General features: G+C 38.2%; 1 protein-coding gene across 4 annotated transcripts in view; it reads left to right on the forward strand.

Annotated features, from left to right (window-relative positions):
• The window catches only part of RNGTT (RNA guanylyltransferase and 5'-phosphatase), a 411,810-nt gene that overhangs the window by 43,149 nt on the left and 350,158 nt on the right, over nt 1-18,503 (forward strand). For all 4 annotated transcript variants that reach the window (XM_067560703.1, XM_067560706.1, XM_067560704.1 and 1 more), the window contains exons 7-8: nt 14,869-14,978; nt 16,723-16,824. In XM_067560703.1, the coding sequence (XP_067416804.1) occupies nt 14,869-14,978; nt 16,723-16,824 (212 nt within the window). The remainder of the gene's footprint in view (nt 1-14,868; nt 14,979-16,722; nt 16,825-18,503) is intronic.

An 18,503-nucleotide genomic window follows, 5' to 3' on the forward strand; every position in this document is an offset into this window, starting at 1 on the left:
ACTCACTTTGGCATGAAGAGGAAGAGCTGGGGAATTCTATCCCAAGATGCTTGGTTGACTGATTGGAGTTCTCCTGTAGCTGAGCAGAGAAGGATTCGACCTATTTATGGTTGAATTGTAGATATTCAATCGAAAAAGAGTGATTATCAGGTAAAATACCTTTTGCTTATATATCAAGTATTTTTTCTTCATTGTGGGCATTATCTAAAGTGCCCATGTTAAAAATAGAGTTGCAATTAATGTCGCATGCCATGATAATGTAAAAATTCTACAATATATCTAAGTGATAGCATAAGACATAATTGGAAAAACCCAGATACAACTTAAAATGTAATACTATTCATGGGCTTCTTTCACGTCACCTACATTTAGTTGACACTTACAGGAAGCCTGTTTGCTGCTGGTGGTCTCTGTGATGTTATAGGAGGAACTGAAGAAGTAGGTTTTTGACTCAGTGAATGCTGCACTTCAGCAGTCGAGCCTTCACAGAAACATGATAGGAGCGTTGCAGAAGTGTCAGTAAGAGACATTTGAAATCTGATTTCAACAAAAGGCACTATTGGGTATTTTGTAGATAGTTCAAAAATTACACTCCCAAATCAGTTTTTACAGTCTGAAGAGTTTGTTCCATCAACTTGATGAGTTTTAGTGCTAGACAGTGTTAGAAGCCTCTTAAGTGAATTCTCAAACTACACGGGCATATTGCAGCTGGTCTTAATGCTCACATGTACAGCTACATTAAAAAGATGGGTATATTTGATTGGATGGCCTTCTCCTAAAATTTTGTTGTAAATACCTATATCTATGATTGCATGTTTGGCACAATAAACTGTGTCCCTCCACATATAGAAAGTTTACCTGAAGCATGCTCTGCTTCATGAGCAGTTCTAGAAAAGAAAATTACTTTTTCATAGACCATCCAGATCCTTTATTATTTGCTAAGAAATATGATCTGTTGCATTTTATGTAGCAGACACATGATGCAAAAGAAACATCATAGGATATGGAAGATGACACAGGGTTCTTTCATGGTGAATGATTATATCACACAAAGCCTGAAAATATTTAATAGATTGAAGTTACTGGTTTCTCCAGGATTTTAAGGAAATGTGTGTTATGTGCACATAGTGTCAAGAAAAAGCCTGGTGTACTGGAAACAGCTAAGATCTTCTCAATTTAAATTGACATCTGACGAAGTGGGTTACAGCCCACGAAAGCTTATGCCTGCAGAAATTAAATTTGTTAGTCTTTAAAGTGCTACAGGACTCTCGTTGTTTTTGCTGTATACAGACTAACATGGCTACCCTTCTGGATCAATTTAAATGAGTTAGCAAGGATTAATGTTTTCTCTGTATATTGGTCTGTAAAGCTCTCAAAGAGCACATTAACTCAAAGAGCACATTAAATTCCAGTAACTCAATTTCAGTAACTATTCCGTCTCCTTCTATGGGGTGGGAAGTGTGTGTGTGTGTATGTGTGTGCGTGTGTGTGTGTGTGTGTGCGCGCTGAACATCTGTGCATACGTGGTTTGTTTGTGCATATACTTATTCTGGTTACAAGTAATCACTCAGACTTGAAGAAAGTCCTGGAACCTTGCATGGGCGATGCTTTTATTGTGTTCAGCATTCTGACAGCACTGCTAGGAATAGGGAATGAAGATTCCACCATGTATTTTTGTCCAAATATTATTGATTTTGTGGATTTATTCCAATTCCTCATTCAGCTACTGGATGCATCCCCAGAGGCTTTTTGCTAGAAAAATCATTATCAAACTAATTTCTAGTTACTTCCATTCCAAGTATTTGTTTCATGAAAAATAAAGTAAACTATTCTAGCTTTGTCAAATTAGCTATTGGGCAGAGAAATTGCTGAGACAACAGAGAGACCGTTTCATGAAACAAGATTAAGATTCGCCAGAAATGGATCAAGTGTCCCTATATGGAACAATTCCTGACAGTATAGAGCCACATGACTGTCACAGTTTGCTAGGAAGGGTAGGTGAGGAGTGGAAACTTCTGATTTAGAGCTGTGCGGGAAACACATTTTTTGTCTCGAACTTTCCTCATTTTGAAAAAAATTTCTGTCCCAAATTGGGAGGAAAAGCCAAAATTTCAAATGTTCACGAACCAAAAATCTGAAAATTTTTGTATTGGGTCAGCTGAAATTTTTAGTTTTGGTTTTCACTGTTTTTATATTTTACTATAAATTAACCTTAATTTTTAACAAGTTGTTCAAATTGAAAAATAGAAATGTTTGTTTAAAAAATGGTGAAATGGGACTTTTCTACACTTAAAAATTTAAAACAACCTGATCCTTCCATGTGAACAGTTTCAGTTTCGGCAAATCTGCCTTTTCTTATGAAAAAACATTTTGAAAAATTCCTGACAAGCTATATTTCTGACGACTCGCGTTTTGAAGTTTTAACAAATGAAGCAGGCAAACTTATGTGGCAAATATTGGAAGGTCTGCAGTGCTATTAAAAATATAAACCCATGTCTTGATGATCTGGCATCAGAAATAAATATTTGAAGACTTCTGTTACACAGATATTGTTTTGTGAATGTTCACTCTGTCCCAAATTGCTACAAGCAGTGGTAAACACTTAAGTCTTGTCTACACAGTTTTGTTGACGCAAGTTATGCTGACAGTCAAAAAGCACTATAATTACATCGCTTGTGTCTGTTCACACAATGCTCCTTCTGTCGGTGGAGCACATCCACAGTTGGTACTCTAGTATTGACAGTGAGAGCAATTCACTATGGATAGCTATCCCACTGTGCAACTCACCACCTTCTTCATCTAGAAGTTATGGGAAGGCGGAGTGGATTGCAGTGCATCATGGGTGTGGGCTCAATGTCTGCAGTTTTTTCTGTCCCATCATTCCATGGGTTTCTGAATGCGTTTCATGGCATTTTTCAAAGGCCCCTGTTTACTGTGTGCCTGTCATTTCTCTCTGAAAGGATGTGTCCTGCACTGCTCTCCACTGTTATGGTCATTTATGAACACTTCACGGATAGTCATGCAGTATATCATGAACTCCTAATCTGAACAGAAATTGAAGTGTCTGGCATGCTGTGTGCTGTGGAAAGAAACAACACCAGATTACTTTTGGCATTCACTGAGCAGCTGCACATGGTGACCAGTCACTTTTGAGCATAGGGAATCAAAGCACTAAGTGGTGGGATTGCATCATTATGCATATCTGGGATGGGCTGCAGAATTTTCTGATGTGAAAGCCACTTTCCTGAAATTGTGTGCGGAGCTTGCCCCAGCACTGAGGCATAAGGACACCAAAATGGGAGCTGCCCTTTCAGTGGAGAAGCGCATAGCGATCGCTGCATGGGAGCTGGAACTCCAGACTGCTACCGGTTGGTCACAAATCAGTTTGGAGTTGGGAAGTCCACCTTTTGTGCTGTGTTAACGCAAGCGTGCAAGGCAGTTAATCTCATTCTGCTATGAAGGACTGCGACTCTTGGAAATGTGTGTGAAATAGTGGCTGGATATGCAGCAACTGGATAGCCTAACTACGGCAGGGTGATAGATATCCCAATTTTGACCCAGGACCATCTTGTGATGGAGTACATCAGTAGAAAGGGGTACTTTTCTATGGTATTGCAGGAGCTTGTGGATCACTGTAGGTGTTTCACTGACATCAATGCAGGGTGGTCAGGGAAGGTGCATGATGCATGCTTTTTCAGGAACACTGGCCTGTATAGAAAGCTGCAGGTAGGGACTTTGGGGGATGTTAAAATGCCCATAGTGATCCAGGGAGACCCAATGTGCCCCTTACTCCCATGGCTCATGAAGCCTTATACAGGCAACCTGGATAGCAGCAAGGAGCTCTTCAACAACAGGCTGAGCAGGTGCTAAATGACTGTAGAATGTGAGTTTCACAGATTAAAAGCACGCCAGAGCTGCCTTTATGGAAATGACAATATGGAAATTAGGAAAATATTCCCACGGTCATAGCTGCCTGCTGTGCACTCCATAATATTTGTGAGGCTATGGGTGAAAAGTTTACCAGAGGCAGTTCATTTTTGAGCAGCCAGATATCAGGGTTGTTAGAGGGGCACAACAGGGAGCTATTTGAATCAGGGAGGCCTTGAGGCACCATTCTGACAATGAGCACCAGTAATGTGTCTATCTTTATGGCATTGTGCCATGCTTTGTTAACTAGTCACATTGCATGAAAATTTGGATGATTCTTGACCATGATTTGTACTCTGCAAATGATCCAATTACCACTATGTATTAATTTCAGCAGCAACCACCATGTGTAGGAGACAAATAAAGATTGATTATCTTTTAGAGAATATGTTTTTATTAAATACCAATTATCAACACACACACTGCTTGGTGGGAAGGGAGATAACAGTGAAGGGCAGTGTAGGCAGTCATAGCTGTGTGTAAGTCCAGCTATCATTTTGGAAGCGGTCTGAAAGGGTAGAGTGATTGGCCGGGAGGTTACAAGAAATGTGTGGGAGGAATTTGGGAAGGGCAGTTCTGTATTGGCAGTGGGGGAGACAGGGTATGCAAGCATGAATTTTGCCTGCAGTGTGATTTAGGGACGTAAATATCTCTTCTTGGTTCTGCATCTCTTATCTGCTTCTGACCTATTAAAATGATCTCCTGGCTCTCCTTTCTGTTCTGTCTTTCATTTTATAATTTTCATGTAAAGTGTCTCTAACACCTTGTGTTCTTGTTTTTTGGCCTCTGGGAATTGGAGCACCTCTTGAAACATGTCTTCCTTTTTCCTTATTGGTCTCTTTCTTATCAGTTGGAGATGCTCCATCTGTGTGTGTGTGTGGGGGGGTCCTCTGAAGGCCACCTCTGCAGAAGGAAAAGAAACAATAAACAGAAGCATAATTGTTAGTGCATTCACAGCATCGAATCATTATAGTAAAATACACCCCTTTCTCACTATCCCCTGGCAAGCACACAGCTCGGCCAACGCCCCAAACGTGGTGAGTTTGGCCCAGGGGTAGGGGGGTTGCACTAAAGATAGGAGAAAGGGTCTTGGTGGTTTTCTAAGGGAATCACTGCAGGCAACTAGGGACAAAATTGTAAATTCTGCCACCATTTTACACAGATTGGGGTCATAGAAGCTGTTATCTCACTCTTGAGAGCAAGCAAAGGCTCATCTCCTGCGTGCGTGCAGCTTCAGACTGGGTCCCTGTGCTGCTCATCTGTGTGCCACTTTGGTCCCTGCACCAGTGCTCTCTGAGTGGCATGGAAAATTTCCTACCATGGAGTAACAAAGCAGCTCAGCCTAAGAACCTTCGGCAAAGGACTGTCAAGTAACTCCAGAAAAGTTTCTTAGAGATCTCTCTGGAGGATTTCCATGAAATCTCGGTGTGCATTAACACTTTTCTGCTACTCTGCTTAACTGCCCAGAGAAATTTAAAGCACGTGCAAACACACCTAGTTTTGTACATTTCTAGCCCTTCAGCCACTTGTAGAATATAACAAAACAATGGACAGCTCTACCTCATATAACCAAGCAGCAGCAACTCAAAAAGATCACTTACCAGAGCTCCCCTTTCCTGCATCATGCATGCCAGAGATTGAGTGCTGGGACTGGCTCGAACCCTTTGGGGTCAAGAAGAGGTCCTGGATCCTCATGGCAACGGACGACCCTGTGACCTGTTCCATCTTGTACTCCAACTTGACCTCTTCATCCTTAGGGTTGAGTCTGCTGTCCACTTGGCCAGCCTGTGAAGTATCCATGGGGCCCTTGGTAATGGAGATTGGGTCACTGCCGAGGATGGCTTCTAGCTCCTCATAAAAGCAAAAGGTCTTCAGCGTGGCACCAGAGCAACAATTTGACTCCCTAGCTTTCTGGTACACTTGTCACCTCCTTGATCTTCACACAACACTGATGCATGTCTTGTTCATAGCCCTTCTTTAACATGCCTTGAGAAATCTGACTGTAGGTATCGAAGTTCCTACAGCTGGAGTGGAGTTGGGACTGCACAGTCTCCTCTTCCCATATGCTCAGCAGATCCAACAGCTCCAGTGTGCTCCAAGAGAGAGAGCATTTGCTATGTGGAGCCGCCATGATCAGCTGAGAAGATGCGATGTAAGCTGTCCATGTTGAGCAAACAGGAAGTGAAATTTCAAAAATTCCTCGGTCTTTAAAGGGGAAGGGACGAATATATGGGTACTGGGCAGCGGAGTTTGAACTGTTGACCAGAGTGGTTAGAATGAACATTGTGGGAAACCTCCTGGAGGTCGTTTATGGCGACACAACCAAGTGCAGTGTCTACACTGACGCTTTTTCCCTACAACTTTTCCCCAAAAAACTTTACGCCTCTCGTCAAGATGGTTTTATTTTGTCAGCAAAGCAGGAGAATTTTGTCAGTGGGAGGAGCATTGTAGGGTGTACACCGCCACTTTTTTGTCGATGAATGCTGACTTTTGTCAACAAAACTCTGAACCAGGTCTTAGCAGTAATGAATGCTTTTGAACACTGTGATTCAAGTGCATCATAAAGGGAGAAATCAAGTATTCTATCAAGATACATAAGCTATTCAGGAATCTCCCAGCCTCAGTGATTGGGAGAAATATCTACTTAATAAAGATCTCAAGCAGCAATAAGAATTTTTTTAGACATTGATATGAAAGGAAAACTAAAAATTCAATAACCATACAAAGATGTTGTATGTTTTAATGGTGAAAGCAAACACCAGAGGTAAGACATTATTCAAATTGAGAATAATCTAGATTTTGTTTGTTTAATAGGTAGATAAAATAAAATATTGAGGTACATTCCAACAACTAGACTTTTCAATCTGATTATAATTTTGAGTTACACATTTTTATATTAACTTTTTGTTCCTTCGTTCTCTAAGAACTGTGGTTTAAAATCCAGGTTTTGGAATAAATGCTAGTAGAAATGCAGTGAGAACAATATGTCACAGTATAGGAGCAGACTTGTGAAAATTTTCATTGAGGCTCATGTTCTTTGGCACATACTGTGTTCTGAATAACCTCTAGTATCACCAAAAAGATTAAGCAAAATGGATTTGCTGGCAAAAAGGAGAAATGATAGTGGATAGGAGACCAAAATCAAATTACCTATTAGTGGAGGAAGAGCTGGAACTCGTTTTCATGGTGAAAATAGTTGGATTAAAAAGTAGAACAGACTGTGCACTGCTAACAATTTCAATTAGCAGTTTTCATGCGGAAGTTTCAATGATATAGGCAGCATTTCAGGGGTAATCCTTGCATAATTAACTACTGTTGAAGAGTTTCTGCAACAGTTTAATTGCAAAACTACTTTTTAAAACCATTCTGTGGTAACCATTCTGGAGTGGCATGCCAAAGATTTGCATGCGCAAAAAATTCCACATTACCTAGTGATGCTAAAGATATAGAGATGGAGAAGATAGTTCTGCAGAAGCCTTTTGCTTTTAAATTTTGTTAGTGCCCAGATATAATTATAATAGATTTTTATCAAAGGAGAGACACATTCAGTATGAAAATGGATTAATTTAAAGTGTAGTATTGATAATGTTAGGTATAAAAGATTTAAAAAAAAAAAGATTTTAAACATTGACAGTGCCACTTACACACATCACTAAAAAGAAAATGGAGTAGTATAGCTCTGTTTATGCTTGATATCTTTAGGTTAGTTTTTTCTCTTTAAAAATGTTCCTTAATAAAATTTCCTTCAGTCTGATTTCCTTTTTCCTTGCTTTGATCTCAGTTTTCCTCGCTATGCAAAGTGATTGCAAAATACAGAATTTGTAAGGGGCATACCATTGTAAAGCCAGCATATGAAGTCAAATAAGAAAAGCAAGAATAATATTTAACTGTGGTAGATCTTTTTTAGTTAAGTCTTTCCCAGTTTGAACTTAAATTAAATCACCAGCTACAAAACTTATCACAAGGCAAAAAATAAAGGAAATTTCTACTTAATGGATAATTTAAAATAACCTTAGGTAATAAAGACTTTACTGTATATAGTAAAGGCTCTCCTGTTAAATAATAAATTTCATTTTCCGAGTTTTGTGAAGGGGGAAGAGAAACATGTTAACCCTTTTGCTGTCCTGACCAGAACAAAATATCTATGGCTTTCTGAGCTGTGCAAGCCATGGAAAGTCAAAGAACCTGTCTTACTGATTGGGGAAAGAGTCAGCCTTATCCTATTTACCCCCAGACCTTAATAAAAGGTTATGAGGGAGAGCAGCAAAACAAGTGTTTCACCTTGGAAGTAAGTTGTGGATGTACAAAAAGAGAGGTGAACTCATACTAATGAGCTTTGCCTGCCCCTCTGCCTTCGGGGTAATCTCCCAATCAGGACCATGCAACCCAGGAATATTAAAACATTAGGTTTGGAGTAACCCTTCCATATGGATTTGATCTTAGGAGGAGTCTGGTTTATGCGTGTGCATTCATATGTGTGCATGTAAAAATACAATGGAGTTAGGTTGGTGGTGGTAGGGGGTGGAGATGATAATCTTATACATGATCATTGTACATTTGGTAAGTGTGGAGAGGAACTTTTCTTCTATCAATTGCTTTTATATAAGACTTTCTATTCAAGTTATTTTTGCCTGAAAGGATTGTTGTGAGGAAAGCTATTACTAATCCCCATTTTATTGATTGAGAAGCTGTGGGGTATTTGTGTGAGTTCACAGAAAATTGTTCAGTTATGATTAGAATTTAGAGTTCCTAATATCAATCTTTATGCTCAAATACTAGACAACATCTTTCATTCAAAATATTGTAGTCCTTGCTATCGCACCCCAACCCGATACCACTAACTCATCTCCCAAAGAGAGTTGTTAAAGTTGGAAGAAACCAATTAATTTTTAGCTCTTTCCTCCTTAAAAATCTTTACTAGTTGATCTTTAGCAATTGAGGAAAATCCTATCTTCCGGATTTGTGAATGGAGGAAATTAAAACTTGTTAAACATGCTTAGTGAGATCACAAACTTCACCAATGGGTAAGGGTATAGTTGTTGAATGTCTAAAGCAGCATTCCAGCGGTACAAGGAAATGTATCACTTCTAACTGTGCATACAAGACAATGTGCAGTCCAGGAAATCTGTGCTGCCTACATGGGCCAGTGGTCACTGAAATACTTTCAGTAGGATTAGACCCTAAATAGAACATTTATAATGTATTAGCACGATTTTAGCATTCTTGCTTTACATATCATGATCTTCTGTTTGTAACCCACCCCTCTTCCTTCAACGCTTCTAAGAGGAATAGTTTAGGCTCAACTTCAAGTTTTATTTAAAAATGTAACTTAATAACATTTTCTAAACTTAATGAAAACCTTTTTAGAATTTAAACATCCCCTGTTGATTTTGTAGCATAAAATCAGAAAGCAAACATACTGTGAAAAATCTGGTTTTGCTATCCAGGCTGAGTGATATGTAAAAAGTAATAGCATATGTGGAGAAAATTATTTGTTTAGGTATTAAAAAATTCTGTGGCCCTCTGATCACATTTGCTCAATTATAATTCTGTCAGAATATTTTCTTAACAGCCATATATTTTTATTTAAATGGAGTTGTGGGTTAAGTTGAGTGTATTTGGCATAATTATTTTTCTTCTGAAGTTGTTTTATTTTTAAACTTTACATTTAGCATCAGTTAAGATAAAACTCTTTTAAAACAAATTGACTTTTTAAACATGAAAAAATAATATTGCTTGTTTCAAACCCTGATTCACTTAGGATTACTTCATTTAATGTATACTTAACTGCTTTTACAAGCCAAAGTTCCTTTAAAACAAGAATTAATTTAAATTAATTTATATTCTGTTCACAAAATTCATGTTTAGACATCTCATAAAATCTACAGAGAATGAGAGAAACCCATCTCGAAGTTTTATAAATATAATAAATACTGTTAAAGTACAACTCAGCTTTTAACTGATGTGGTATTGAACTTATTTTTTAAAGAATTTATTATTAAAATGTCTTTTTCAAAGCTCCGTAGTTTAGAATTTACTTGATTTTTTTTCTTGTCTGGTTCCCATCCCTCATATAGCAAAATACATTTAGTGCACCATAAACCTATGTATTATATAGTGTCTTTGCAAGAGAGCTCATTGTTTCAGATCAGGATGTGAAAGTCTTAAAATATTACATCAACTAACAAAAATTAAATTCAAACAAAACCAGCCTTCAAACAGGGCAAGTAGAAGATTAGTATATATATTTTCAGTTTCAAATAGCTGATTTTTATGTAACCTTGAATTTAATTAACAAAGTAGTTTACTCTTCTTAAAACATTTTTTTATCCTTCGCAACATATGGAGGGTTGTAGTCTGTAGAAACTGTACAAAATTATGATACAAATTGTTGAGTAGTAACCTTTCAGTAGATTGCTGTTTTGAGAGAAAAATAATTGTACCAAGCACTCTGCCATCTGCAAGTCCAAAAAAATTGAGGATTTGAAAGTATCCCTTGACTGAAAATTTCAGGAGAGATTTTCAAATGACACAGCTGGCAGTTAAGCACTCAACTCCCATTTGTGCCTTTTGGCAATCTCACCTGTTTGGCAAAAGATGGACAGCACTGTCTTAGTAGTTGGGGAAAGTTCTATCATATTCTCTGGTTGCTTCACTACACTGCATAATCTTCTTTATCAGATGTATAAACCATGACCATCTTTCCCTATTCCAAACCCTTCTCTTAGCCAGCCACTGAGAATGCATCTTCACTGCACCATTTAAGCATGTAGCTACCTATTTCCCTCACTGAGGTATTCATGTACTGATAGGACTGCAACCCAAAACTACCTCACTCTTTCATCCATTGCCCTTCAAGTACATGAGTAGGCAGAGTGACAGAACAACAGCCTAAGGAGTAACAAACAATAAAGACCTCTAAGTGAACCAGCCTAATTCTTTAGTTCTCTTGGGTAAGAATGAGAATTGAAAATGATCCCATCCACACATGCCAAGGTCCCCATCAAGCCAATAATATCTCCAGTTAATTAATATTCTAATCAAGTTCTTTGATGCCCAGTTCACACTGGGAATGTGTTGGAAACATTTGTTGACAATATGCCTGATAGATTTGGGTAATTGAATTTAAATAGGGACTAGGAGTTTTTAATCATATAGATTTCTGATTTTTTTTCTGTTGTTGAACTATCATTCTTGTTTTATTCTTCTGAGCATCAGACTTGTTTTAAAGACTAAAATAATTTGTAATGCACTCTATAGGTTTGTTCTCAGTATCTCTTTGATGATCTTTCTTATACTGATCATACAGTAAGCCTAACTTTATGCATTAGGCTGGTTTAGATTAAAAGAAATAATATGCTGGTGTGGTTTTTATACAACTATGGAGGTAACTAATCAACTTTTTATATTGTTCTCAAACTCCTTTTGTGGAGAAAATTTTCCCAACCAAAGATGACTGGATCTGGCTTCTTTCAGAGTTAGTTCATTTTTCTTTGTGCATCTGGAGTCCCTGGTGAACCCCAAGATACTTCTTGCACATTCTCAGGGGTGAGTTTGCTCCAGTTGCTATTCTTTCAATTCCTGCCATTCAGGGAGCGAGGAACCACTCTTATTGCAAATTCTGATGTTTGGTTTAGCAATGCAATTCACTGCTACTAAATCAACAGGCCCATCCCTCTGAGCTGGTGCATGCAGAATTGCGTGCTTTGTGTACTTCAAAGTGAATTGTAAACATAAGCTACTGTACTCAATGTAGTCAGCTGCTTGTGTGGTACATTTTGAATGTAAGGTGAGGCGGAAATGTATACTGCAGGAACCTGAGTCTGATTTTCATTGGTCCTAAGCACTATTGGCTCTTATTAATTTCATTTGGAAATGTGAGTCTCAGCCCTTTTGAAAATGAGTGGTAAAATATACTTGTCTTGAATATCCTTTTTTGACATTTGTTTTTTTTCTGTAAGGTATATGTGGGACTTAAGTTTCAGTATAAAAAACATAAAATAAACTAAATGCATTGCTGGTGGGATGGCAGTGGACCGTGATTGAGGGTATATTTTTGTCCTAACTGTACAAAAGTCATGGATACTGTAGCTCAAAAATAAATCCATAGCTGCTTAAGTTTAGCGATTTTTATAGGTGGTTGTGATGGTGAATAGCTGAATTAATTTCTCTGAAAACCTTCAGTGCTGTCAAATTGGACTCTGGGCAGTGTGGCAACAACACTGTCAAACACAAGATTATCCTGATGAGTAGTCAGTGTGATCTTTAATTTTTCATGAGGTAACTGAGTTTTTTCTTCTATGGTAACAAATTCTTTAAAGAAAAAAATTGTTTAGAGGTAAAAGTTGCAGGTGTTGGCATCATCAGTATTCTGGTGCTGCACAGACTAGAGGAAAACATGGGCCCTCCTTCAAAAAAATCTTAGAACTTAAGTTAAAAAACAGAGGTAATCTGCCAGGTGACCTAAAGATTAAAATTCCCAGATGAGGCAGTTATTTGTTTAATTTTCTTGTAATGAAATTTCTATGTAGGTGGTTCAGAATTAATAGATTCATAGACTCCAAGGCCCATTGTGATCACCTGACTTCCCATATAACACAGTCCTTAGAACTTCCCCCAAGCAATTTCTAGAGCATATCTTTTAGAAAAACATCAAATCCTGCTTTTAAAATTAACAGTGATGGAGAATCTACCATGACCCTAGTTAAATTGTTGCAATGGCTAATTACTTTCACAGTTAAAAATGTATGCCTTATTTCCATTCTGAATTTGTCTAGCTTCCATTTCATTCATTGGATCATCTTATACCTTTGTCTGCTAGATAGAAGAGCCCAGTATGAAATATTTGTTTCCATGTAGATACTTACATATGGTAGTGAACTCACCCCTTAACTTTCTCTTTGTTAATCTAAGTATATTTAGGGTTACCATATTTCAAGTCCCCAAATAGAGGACACTGCCGGGAAGAGGAGATACAGTTTCTACTGTACAGTTTCTTTCTCTGAATATCTAATATTTATAAATAACCAGTGTAATGGCCTCAAAAATAAATGTAAATAAAATTTCATTTACATGCAGTTAGTTCTTTCCTACTGTGCTTCTGCCTATTGTGACCAGGCATATTTCTTCGTAGAGTGTATCTTTCTCAGCAGTGGTTGATTGCTCATCAAGTAGCCAGGAAAGTCTTTGCAAGAACTGTGCCTGAAGTTGTACTGTACAAGTAGAATCCCTTTCAGCAACTCAACAGTCAATGCCAGGCCATTCTTACTTCTGTGCTGCTGCTGGAGGTGGCGCTTCCTTCAGAATTGGATGACCAGCCAGCACCCACCTCTCTTTGGCTGCCCGGCTCTGAAGGTTAGTGCTGCTGACAACAGCAGCGCAGAAGTAAGGGTGGTGAACCAGTAAACATTCACGGTGCTATTAGGGCATGCCAAGAATTACAGTTCTACTGGAATCAATGTTGGAAAAACGGCAAGCATGTGGACATTTGTTCATATTTCAAAAATTCACCCGGTCAGGGATCAGAGGACCCAAAAAAGAGGTCATGTCCAGGAAAACCTGGACATACGGTAACTCAAAGCATATTGAGCTCTTTGAGTTTATCATTATAGGGCATGTTTTCTAATCCCTCAATCATTGTCATAGCTCTTCTCTGAATAGATCTGACTGAAGCAGTGCTTCTCAAAGAGGGATTTGAATGGGGAATGATAGGGTTATAATGTTTTATCTGTTACATTTCATGTTTTTAAAATGAAAACTCAGTTCTCTAGCAGTCCTTAAATGTTCTGACTAACATCAATGAAAACTTATGTTCCTCAGGGACTTTATTAAATACAGTTGTCCTATTTTTTATAGTCATTGATTATTATTGAATTCCAGTTAATACTAAATTGAAGAGCTGGGGGATTGTAGTGTACTTGGCCTTGATTCTGTTGTTCTGGGACATCAAGTTCAATATCAGGTTGGGAACCCCGGAGTCCACAATGAAGACACTCACACTGAGGTTAAAGCAAAGCTGTTAACACTTTTTTAGCACAATTAGTAAAGATGGAAATGCTCCAAACCACATGACATTAACTTTGTATTACTGTTATATTTTTGTCTCTTTTACCATTCCTTGCATACGCTCACACACTTAAACCCTTCCTTGGGGATCTGGTGGTAAGAGGCAAAGATCCAGCCCTTTCCCTGGTATGCCAAACAAGTCCAATGGTCCAGACTGAAATCGACTGACCCATCTCACGTGGTGATCGGGCCTATCATAGGGAGTAGGGGCTATAATGAAAAGTCATTGAAATGCCCAGTGTGTCTTGTCCACCCTTACTTCCTCACCCTAATAAAGTTAGGGTGCCTTTATCCTATTGGTAGTATATTAATTATTTTAGCTTATCATATACATGCATTTGTTGCCAAGGCAAGTTTGTGGTTAAGCATTTGCGAACACTTTATCCTAAAAAATCCGAAACTAGTATCACTTCAATATTCTGCAGTTATCTGGTATCATTTTGTACAAACTCCAGCCTTAAGAACACTGTTCCCAGTTGCCCAAAAGTAGGTTTAATCTGTCTTCTTTTTTCTGGGTTTTTGCTAGAAAGTGGAAAAAACAAAAAAACTAAAGCAAACCAAAACACCTTGTAGCTGTGTAATAGCTAAATTTTAGCTAATAAACGCTGTCTGATTTCAGTTTTTCTAGAAGAATTCTACCTTGACCACAAGTCTTACCTACCAATTTTGAGGTCAATATGGCTATTTTGATGTATTTTAGAAGTAGGATCAAATAAGACCCATAATGGAAAACGAATTGTACATCCTTAAGTATCAAATGACGTTAAATCTTAGTAAGTCTAGAAGTCCGTGTGGACATGAAAGCTTCAAAGTTTTCTAAACTACTTTTGTGAAGTATCTTAAATTCTAATTGTGTTTTTGTATTTTTTTTTTTAGGGTGCAATTTTCTTGGAAGGAGTGACAGTTAAACGTGTAACCCAAGTGACAACTCAACCCAAGCTAAGAGAAATACAGCAAAAATGTCAGCAATTCTGTGGCTGGGAAGGGTATGAGGAAAATTGTTTAATTTTACCTTTCTTGTTTGAACAATCTAAAAGTTAATATTATACTCTTAATTTTGCGAGAAGTCAAGCAGGAAGCAATTTATGGGGTGGATCGTTACCAAAAAAAAAAAAAAAAGGGGGAACCAGAAGTATTCAATAATAAGGTTACGGAAGAATATGCATACAATGGCCTACAAAGAAAATGAAATAGAATGATCAGCTGTTACAATTCAAGAAACAAGATTCTAGAATCACCTTTGCAGTGTCAGATCATACATTATGTTTGTTAGCCATTGCTACACTACTACCAAATGCAGTAGTCTGGTCTAATTATTATTTCTAAAGTTTGGGGTAAATTTTAGTGCACAGCAACTAAACAGCACTGGCTTGAACCAGGCAAAAATTTACTTATTTACTTTACTTATGGAACTATCAATACACTTGTGTTCTGATGAGCAACACCCGATTATTTCCATTTCTTGGACTTTCTAATGTAGCCATTGTTGGTTTGAATTTGTGCTGAACATTGATGTAAACACTCGATTAGCACCATTTCTAGATGTAATGCAGAATTTGAACTGTTTCCAGAAGTGAAAGGTTCATGGAATACTCAGAGAATCACAGAAGATTAGGGTTGGAAGGGACCTCAGGAGGTCATCTAGTCCAATCCCCTGCACAAAGCAGGGTCAACCTCAACTAAATCATCCCAGCCAGGGCTTCGTCATGCTGGGCCTTAAAATCCTCCAAGGATGGAGATTCCACCACCTACTTAGGTAATCCATTCCAGTTTTTCACTATCCTCCTAGTGAAAAAGTTTTCCTAATATCCAACCTAAACTTCCCCCACTGCAACTTGAGGCCATTGCTCCTTGTTCTGTCATCTCCCATCACTGAGAACAGCCTAGCTCCATCCTCTCTGGAACCCCCTTTCAGGTAGTTAAAGACTGCTACCAAATCCCCCCTCATTCTTCTCTTTTGCAAACAGACAAGCCTCGTTCCCTCTGCCTCTCCTCATAAGTCCTGTGCTCCAGCCCCCTAATCATTTTTGTTGCCGTCCGCTGGACTCTCTCCAACTTGTCCACATCCTTTCTGTGGTGGAGTCCCAAAACTGGACACAATACTCCAAATGAGGCCTCAACAATAGAATAGAGTGGAATATTCACTTCCCTAGATCTGCTGGCAACGCATCTACTAATGCAGCCCAATATGCCATTATACTTCTAGGCAATAAGGGCACACTGTTGACTCATCCAGGTTCTTGTCCACTGTAACCCCCAGGTCCTTTTCTGCAGAACTGCTGCCTAGCCAGTTGGTCCCCATTTTGTAGAGGTATATGGAATTCTTCTGTCCTAAGTGCAGGATTTTGCACTTGTCATTGATGAACCTCATCAGATTTCTTTTGGCCCAATTTTACTCACAATACCATCTAGTTTGCATATGCTAATAACTTAGTAGTAAGTTCAGACAGCCCCTCCGCTCATAAAAAGAAAGCAGAACATTTGCAGTTTTGAACTCTTGAGTAACTCAGGCTACAAGCATTTGTTGTTCTCAAAAAATGCTCTGTGCATATCAAAATCTGTCTCTCTTGTTACAAAAAAAAATCTTGTTATGGAAGATGTTCCAAAATTGAAAGTTAATCTAGTAGCAAAGGTAGTGTTATCTGTGTCTTGGGCAAGATTGATTTGAGAAATACATTACCTTATATGGATATTCATCATAGAACGTTAATAAAAACCTGCTTCTTTTAGGTCTGGATTCCCTGGAGCACAGCCTATTTCCATGGACAAGCAGAATATTAAACTTATGGAGCAGAAGCCATACAAAGTAAGCTGGAAAGCAGATGGCATTCGGTAAGTTTCATATTCAAAATTATTACATAATTCACTCTGACACACAAAGCAAATTGTTTTGATGAGCAGTTTGTATGGTCTTCGGAGTGTGAATTTCTGCATCTGTACAATGGAGAAGCATGTTTAATTTTTAGAGCTGGCTTTTTGTTTCTTTAACAAAATAAAAGTTCTAATGTAGTTTGGTGTTGTATATAAATTCTGCTGAAACTTGACATCCAGCCTCTTCCATCTGGGATGCTTTTCTATAGACTGAATGTTCCTTTAAGTGTATTTTATTTAATGTTTGTGCTTTAATTCTTGTCCTTCCTGACCTTTGCCTGTGGATAACCAGCTGGGCTTGGATACCATGGTGATAAGTGCCTTATAATAATCTAGTAAGGTGTTGTCTACACTTAAAACACTGCAGCGGTGAAGCTGTAGGACTTCAATGAAGATGTTCCTATACCAATGGGAGGGCTTCTCCTATTGGTGTAGGTAATCCACATCCCCAAGAGGCAGTAGCTAGGTCAACAGAAGAATTCTCCCATCAACTTAGCACAGTCTACACCAAGTTTTAGGTTGATTTAATTGCATCATTCAGGCATGTGGATTTTTCGCACCCCTCAGTGACATAGTTATACAGACCTAATTTTCTAGTGTAGATGATGCCTAAAATAATGTTCAGTTAGAGGCTTAAAAGGACGCAGTCTTGGTAAGACAAAAAATTGTACCTTATGGTACACAGATCAATCTTTAATTTCTAATCTGTTCTTCAGTTGTTGACATTTCAAAATTTTATTTTACTTTTCCTGTTGACAGTGCATCCTACTAATGCTTGGAATTTCATAATTCTTCATTGGTATTGGTACTGTAGTCTTCTGTTAAAATGCTAACTGTATGACTAGTCAGCATCCTTCTGATTCAACAGTAACTTCTGTTAATTGCATTGCTGTGATGACATTCTTTTAATAAAGGTGCAGAAATAATTTTTTCAGTTTGCCCTAGTGTGCAAGACTTGTATGTATAGAATGCAATTTTGACAATTGATATACTGCTGGATAAAGAGAGAAAATACCTCCTTTCCCCCTTCTGCTGTTGAAGGCTGTGTAGGGTTATCCATTTTAACTCACTGTGCTCTGTAGGAAGAAAGTTACAAGAGTATTTCAGTAGAAGTGGTTACAGAATCAGTAGTGAAAACTAGCTAGCATATACACTGAAAATGCTTGCAGCTACCATTTCCAGACAACTGCACCAATAATATACAGTATGCAAAGTAAAGCTATTCTGTGTCTGGCATTACAAATTAATGCAGGCTGTAGAGGGCATGTCAATGGCCCAGTTGTAGCTATACTGCTGTAGCACGGTAACATAGACACTTCCTACATTGATAGATGGGTTTTTCTGTTGATGTAGGTAAGCCACCTCTCCAAGCAGTGGTAGCTAGGTCAATAGAATTCTTCCATAGCCCAGAGCGGCATAGCTAGTTTAATCTAAATTTTAAGTGTAGAGTGGAGCAGGATAAGTGGGAGTTTAAATTTTACTTTTCCCAAGCTAATATATGCACGTGGTGATCAAACCTTCTTAAACATTAGGTATTTCCTGTATTTTGTTGGGGGTGCTGAAGAAGTGGAAGAAGGAATTAAAAGGTATGAAAAAGATAATCTTGTCACTGTATTCCATATGAGAAGTAAAACACTACC

This window comes from Emydura macquarii, unplaced genomic scaffold (assembly GCF_026122565.2).
Source record: "Emydura macquarii macquarii isolate MOO-44397 ecotype Brisbane River unplaced genomic scaffold, CSIRO-AGI_Emac_v2 contig_2297, whole genome shotgun sequence".
Lineage (NCBI taxonomy): Eukaryota > Metazoa > Chordata > Testudines > Chelidae > Emydura > Emydura macquarii.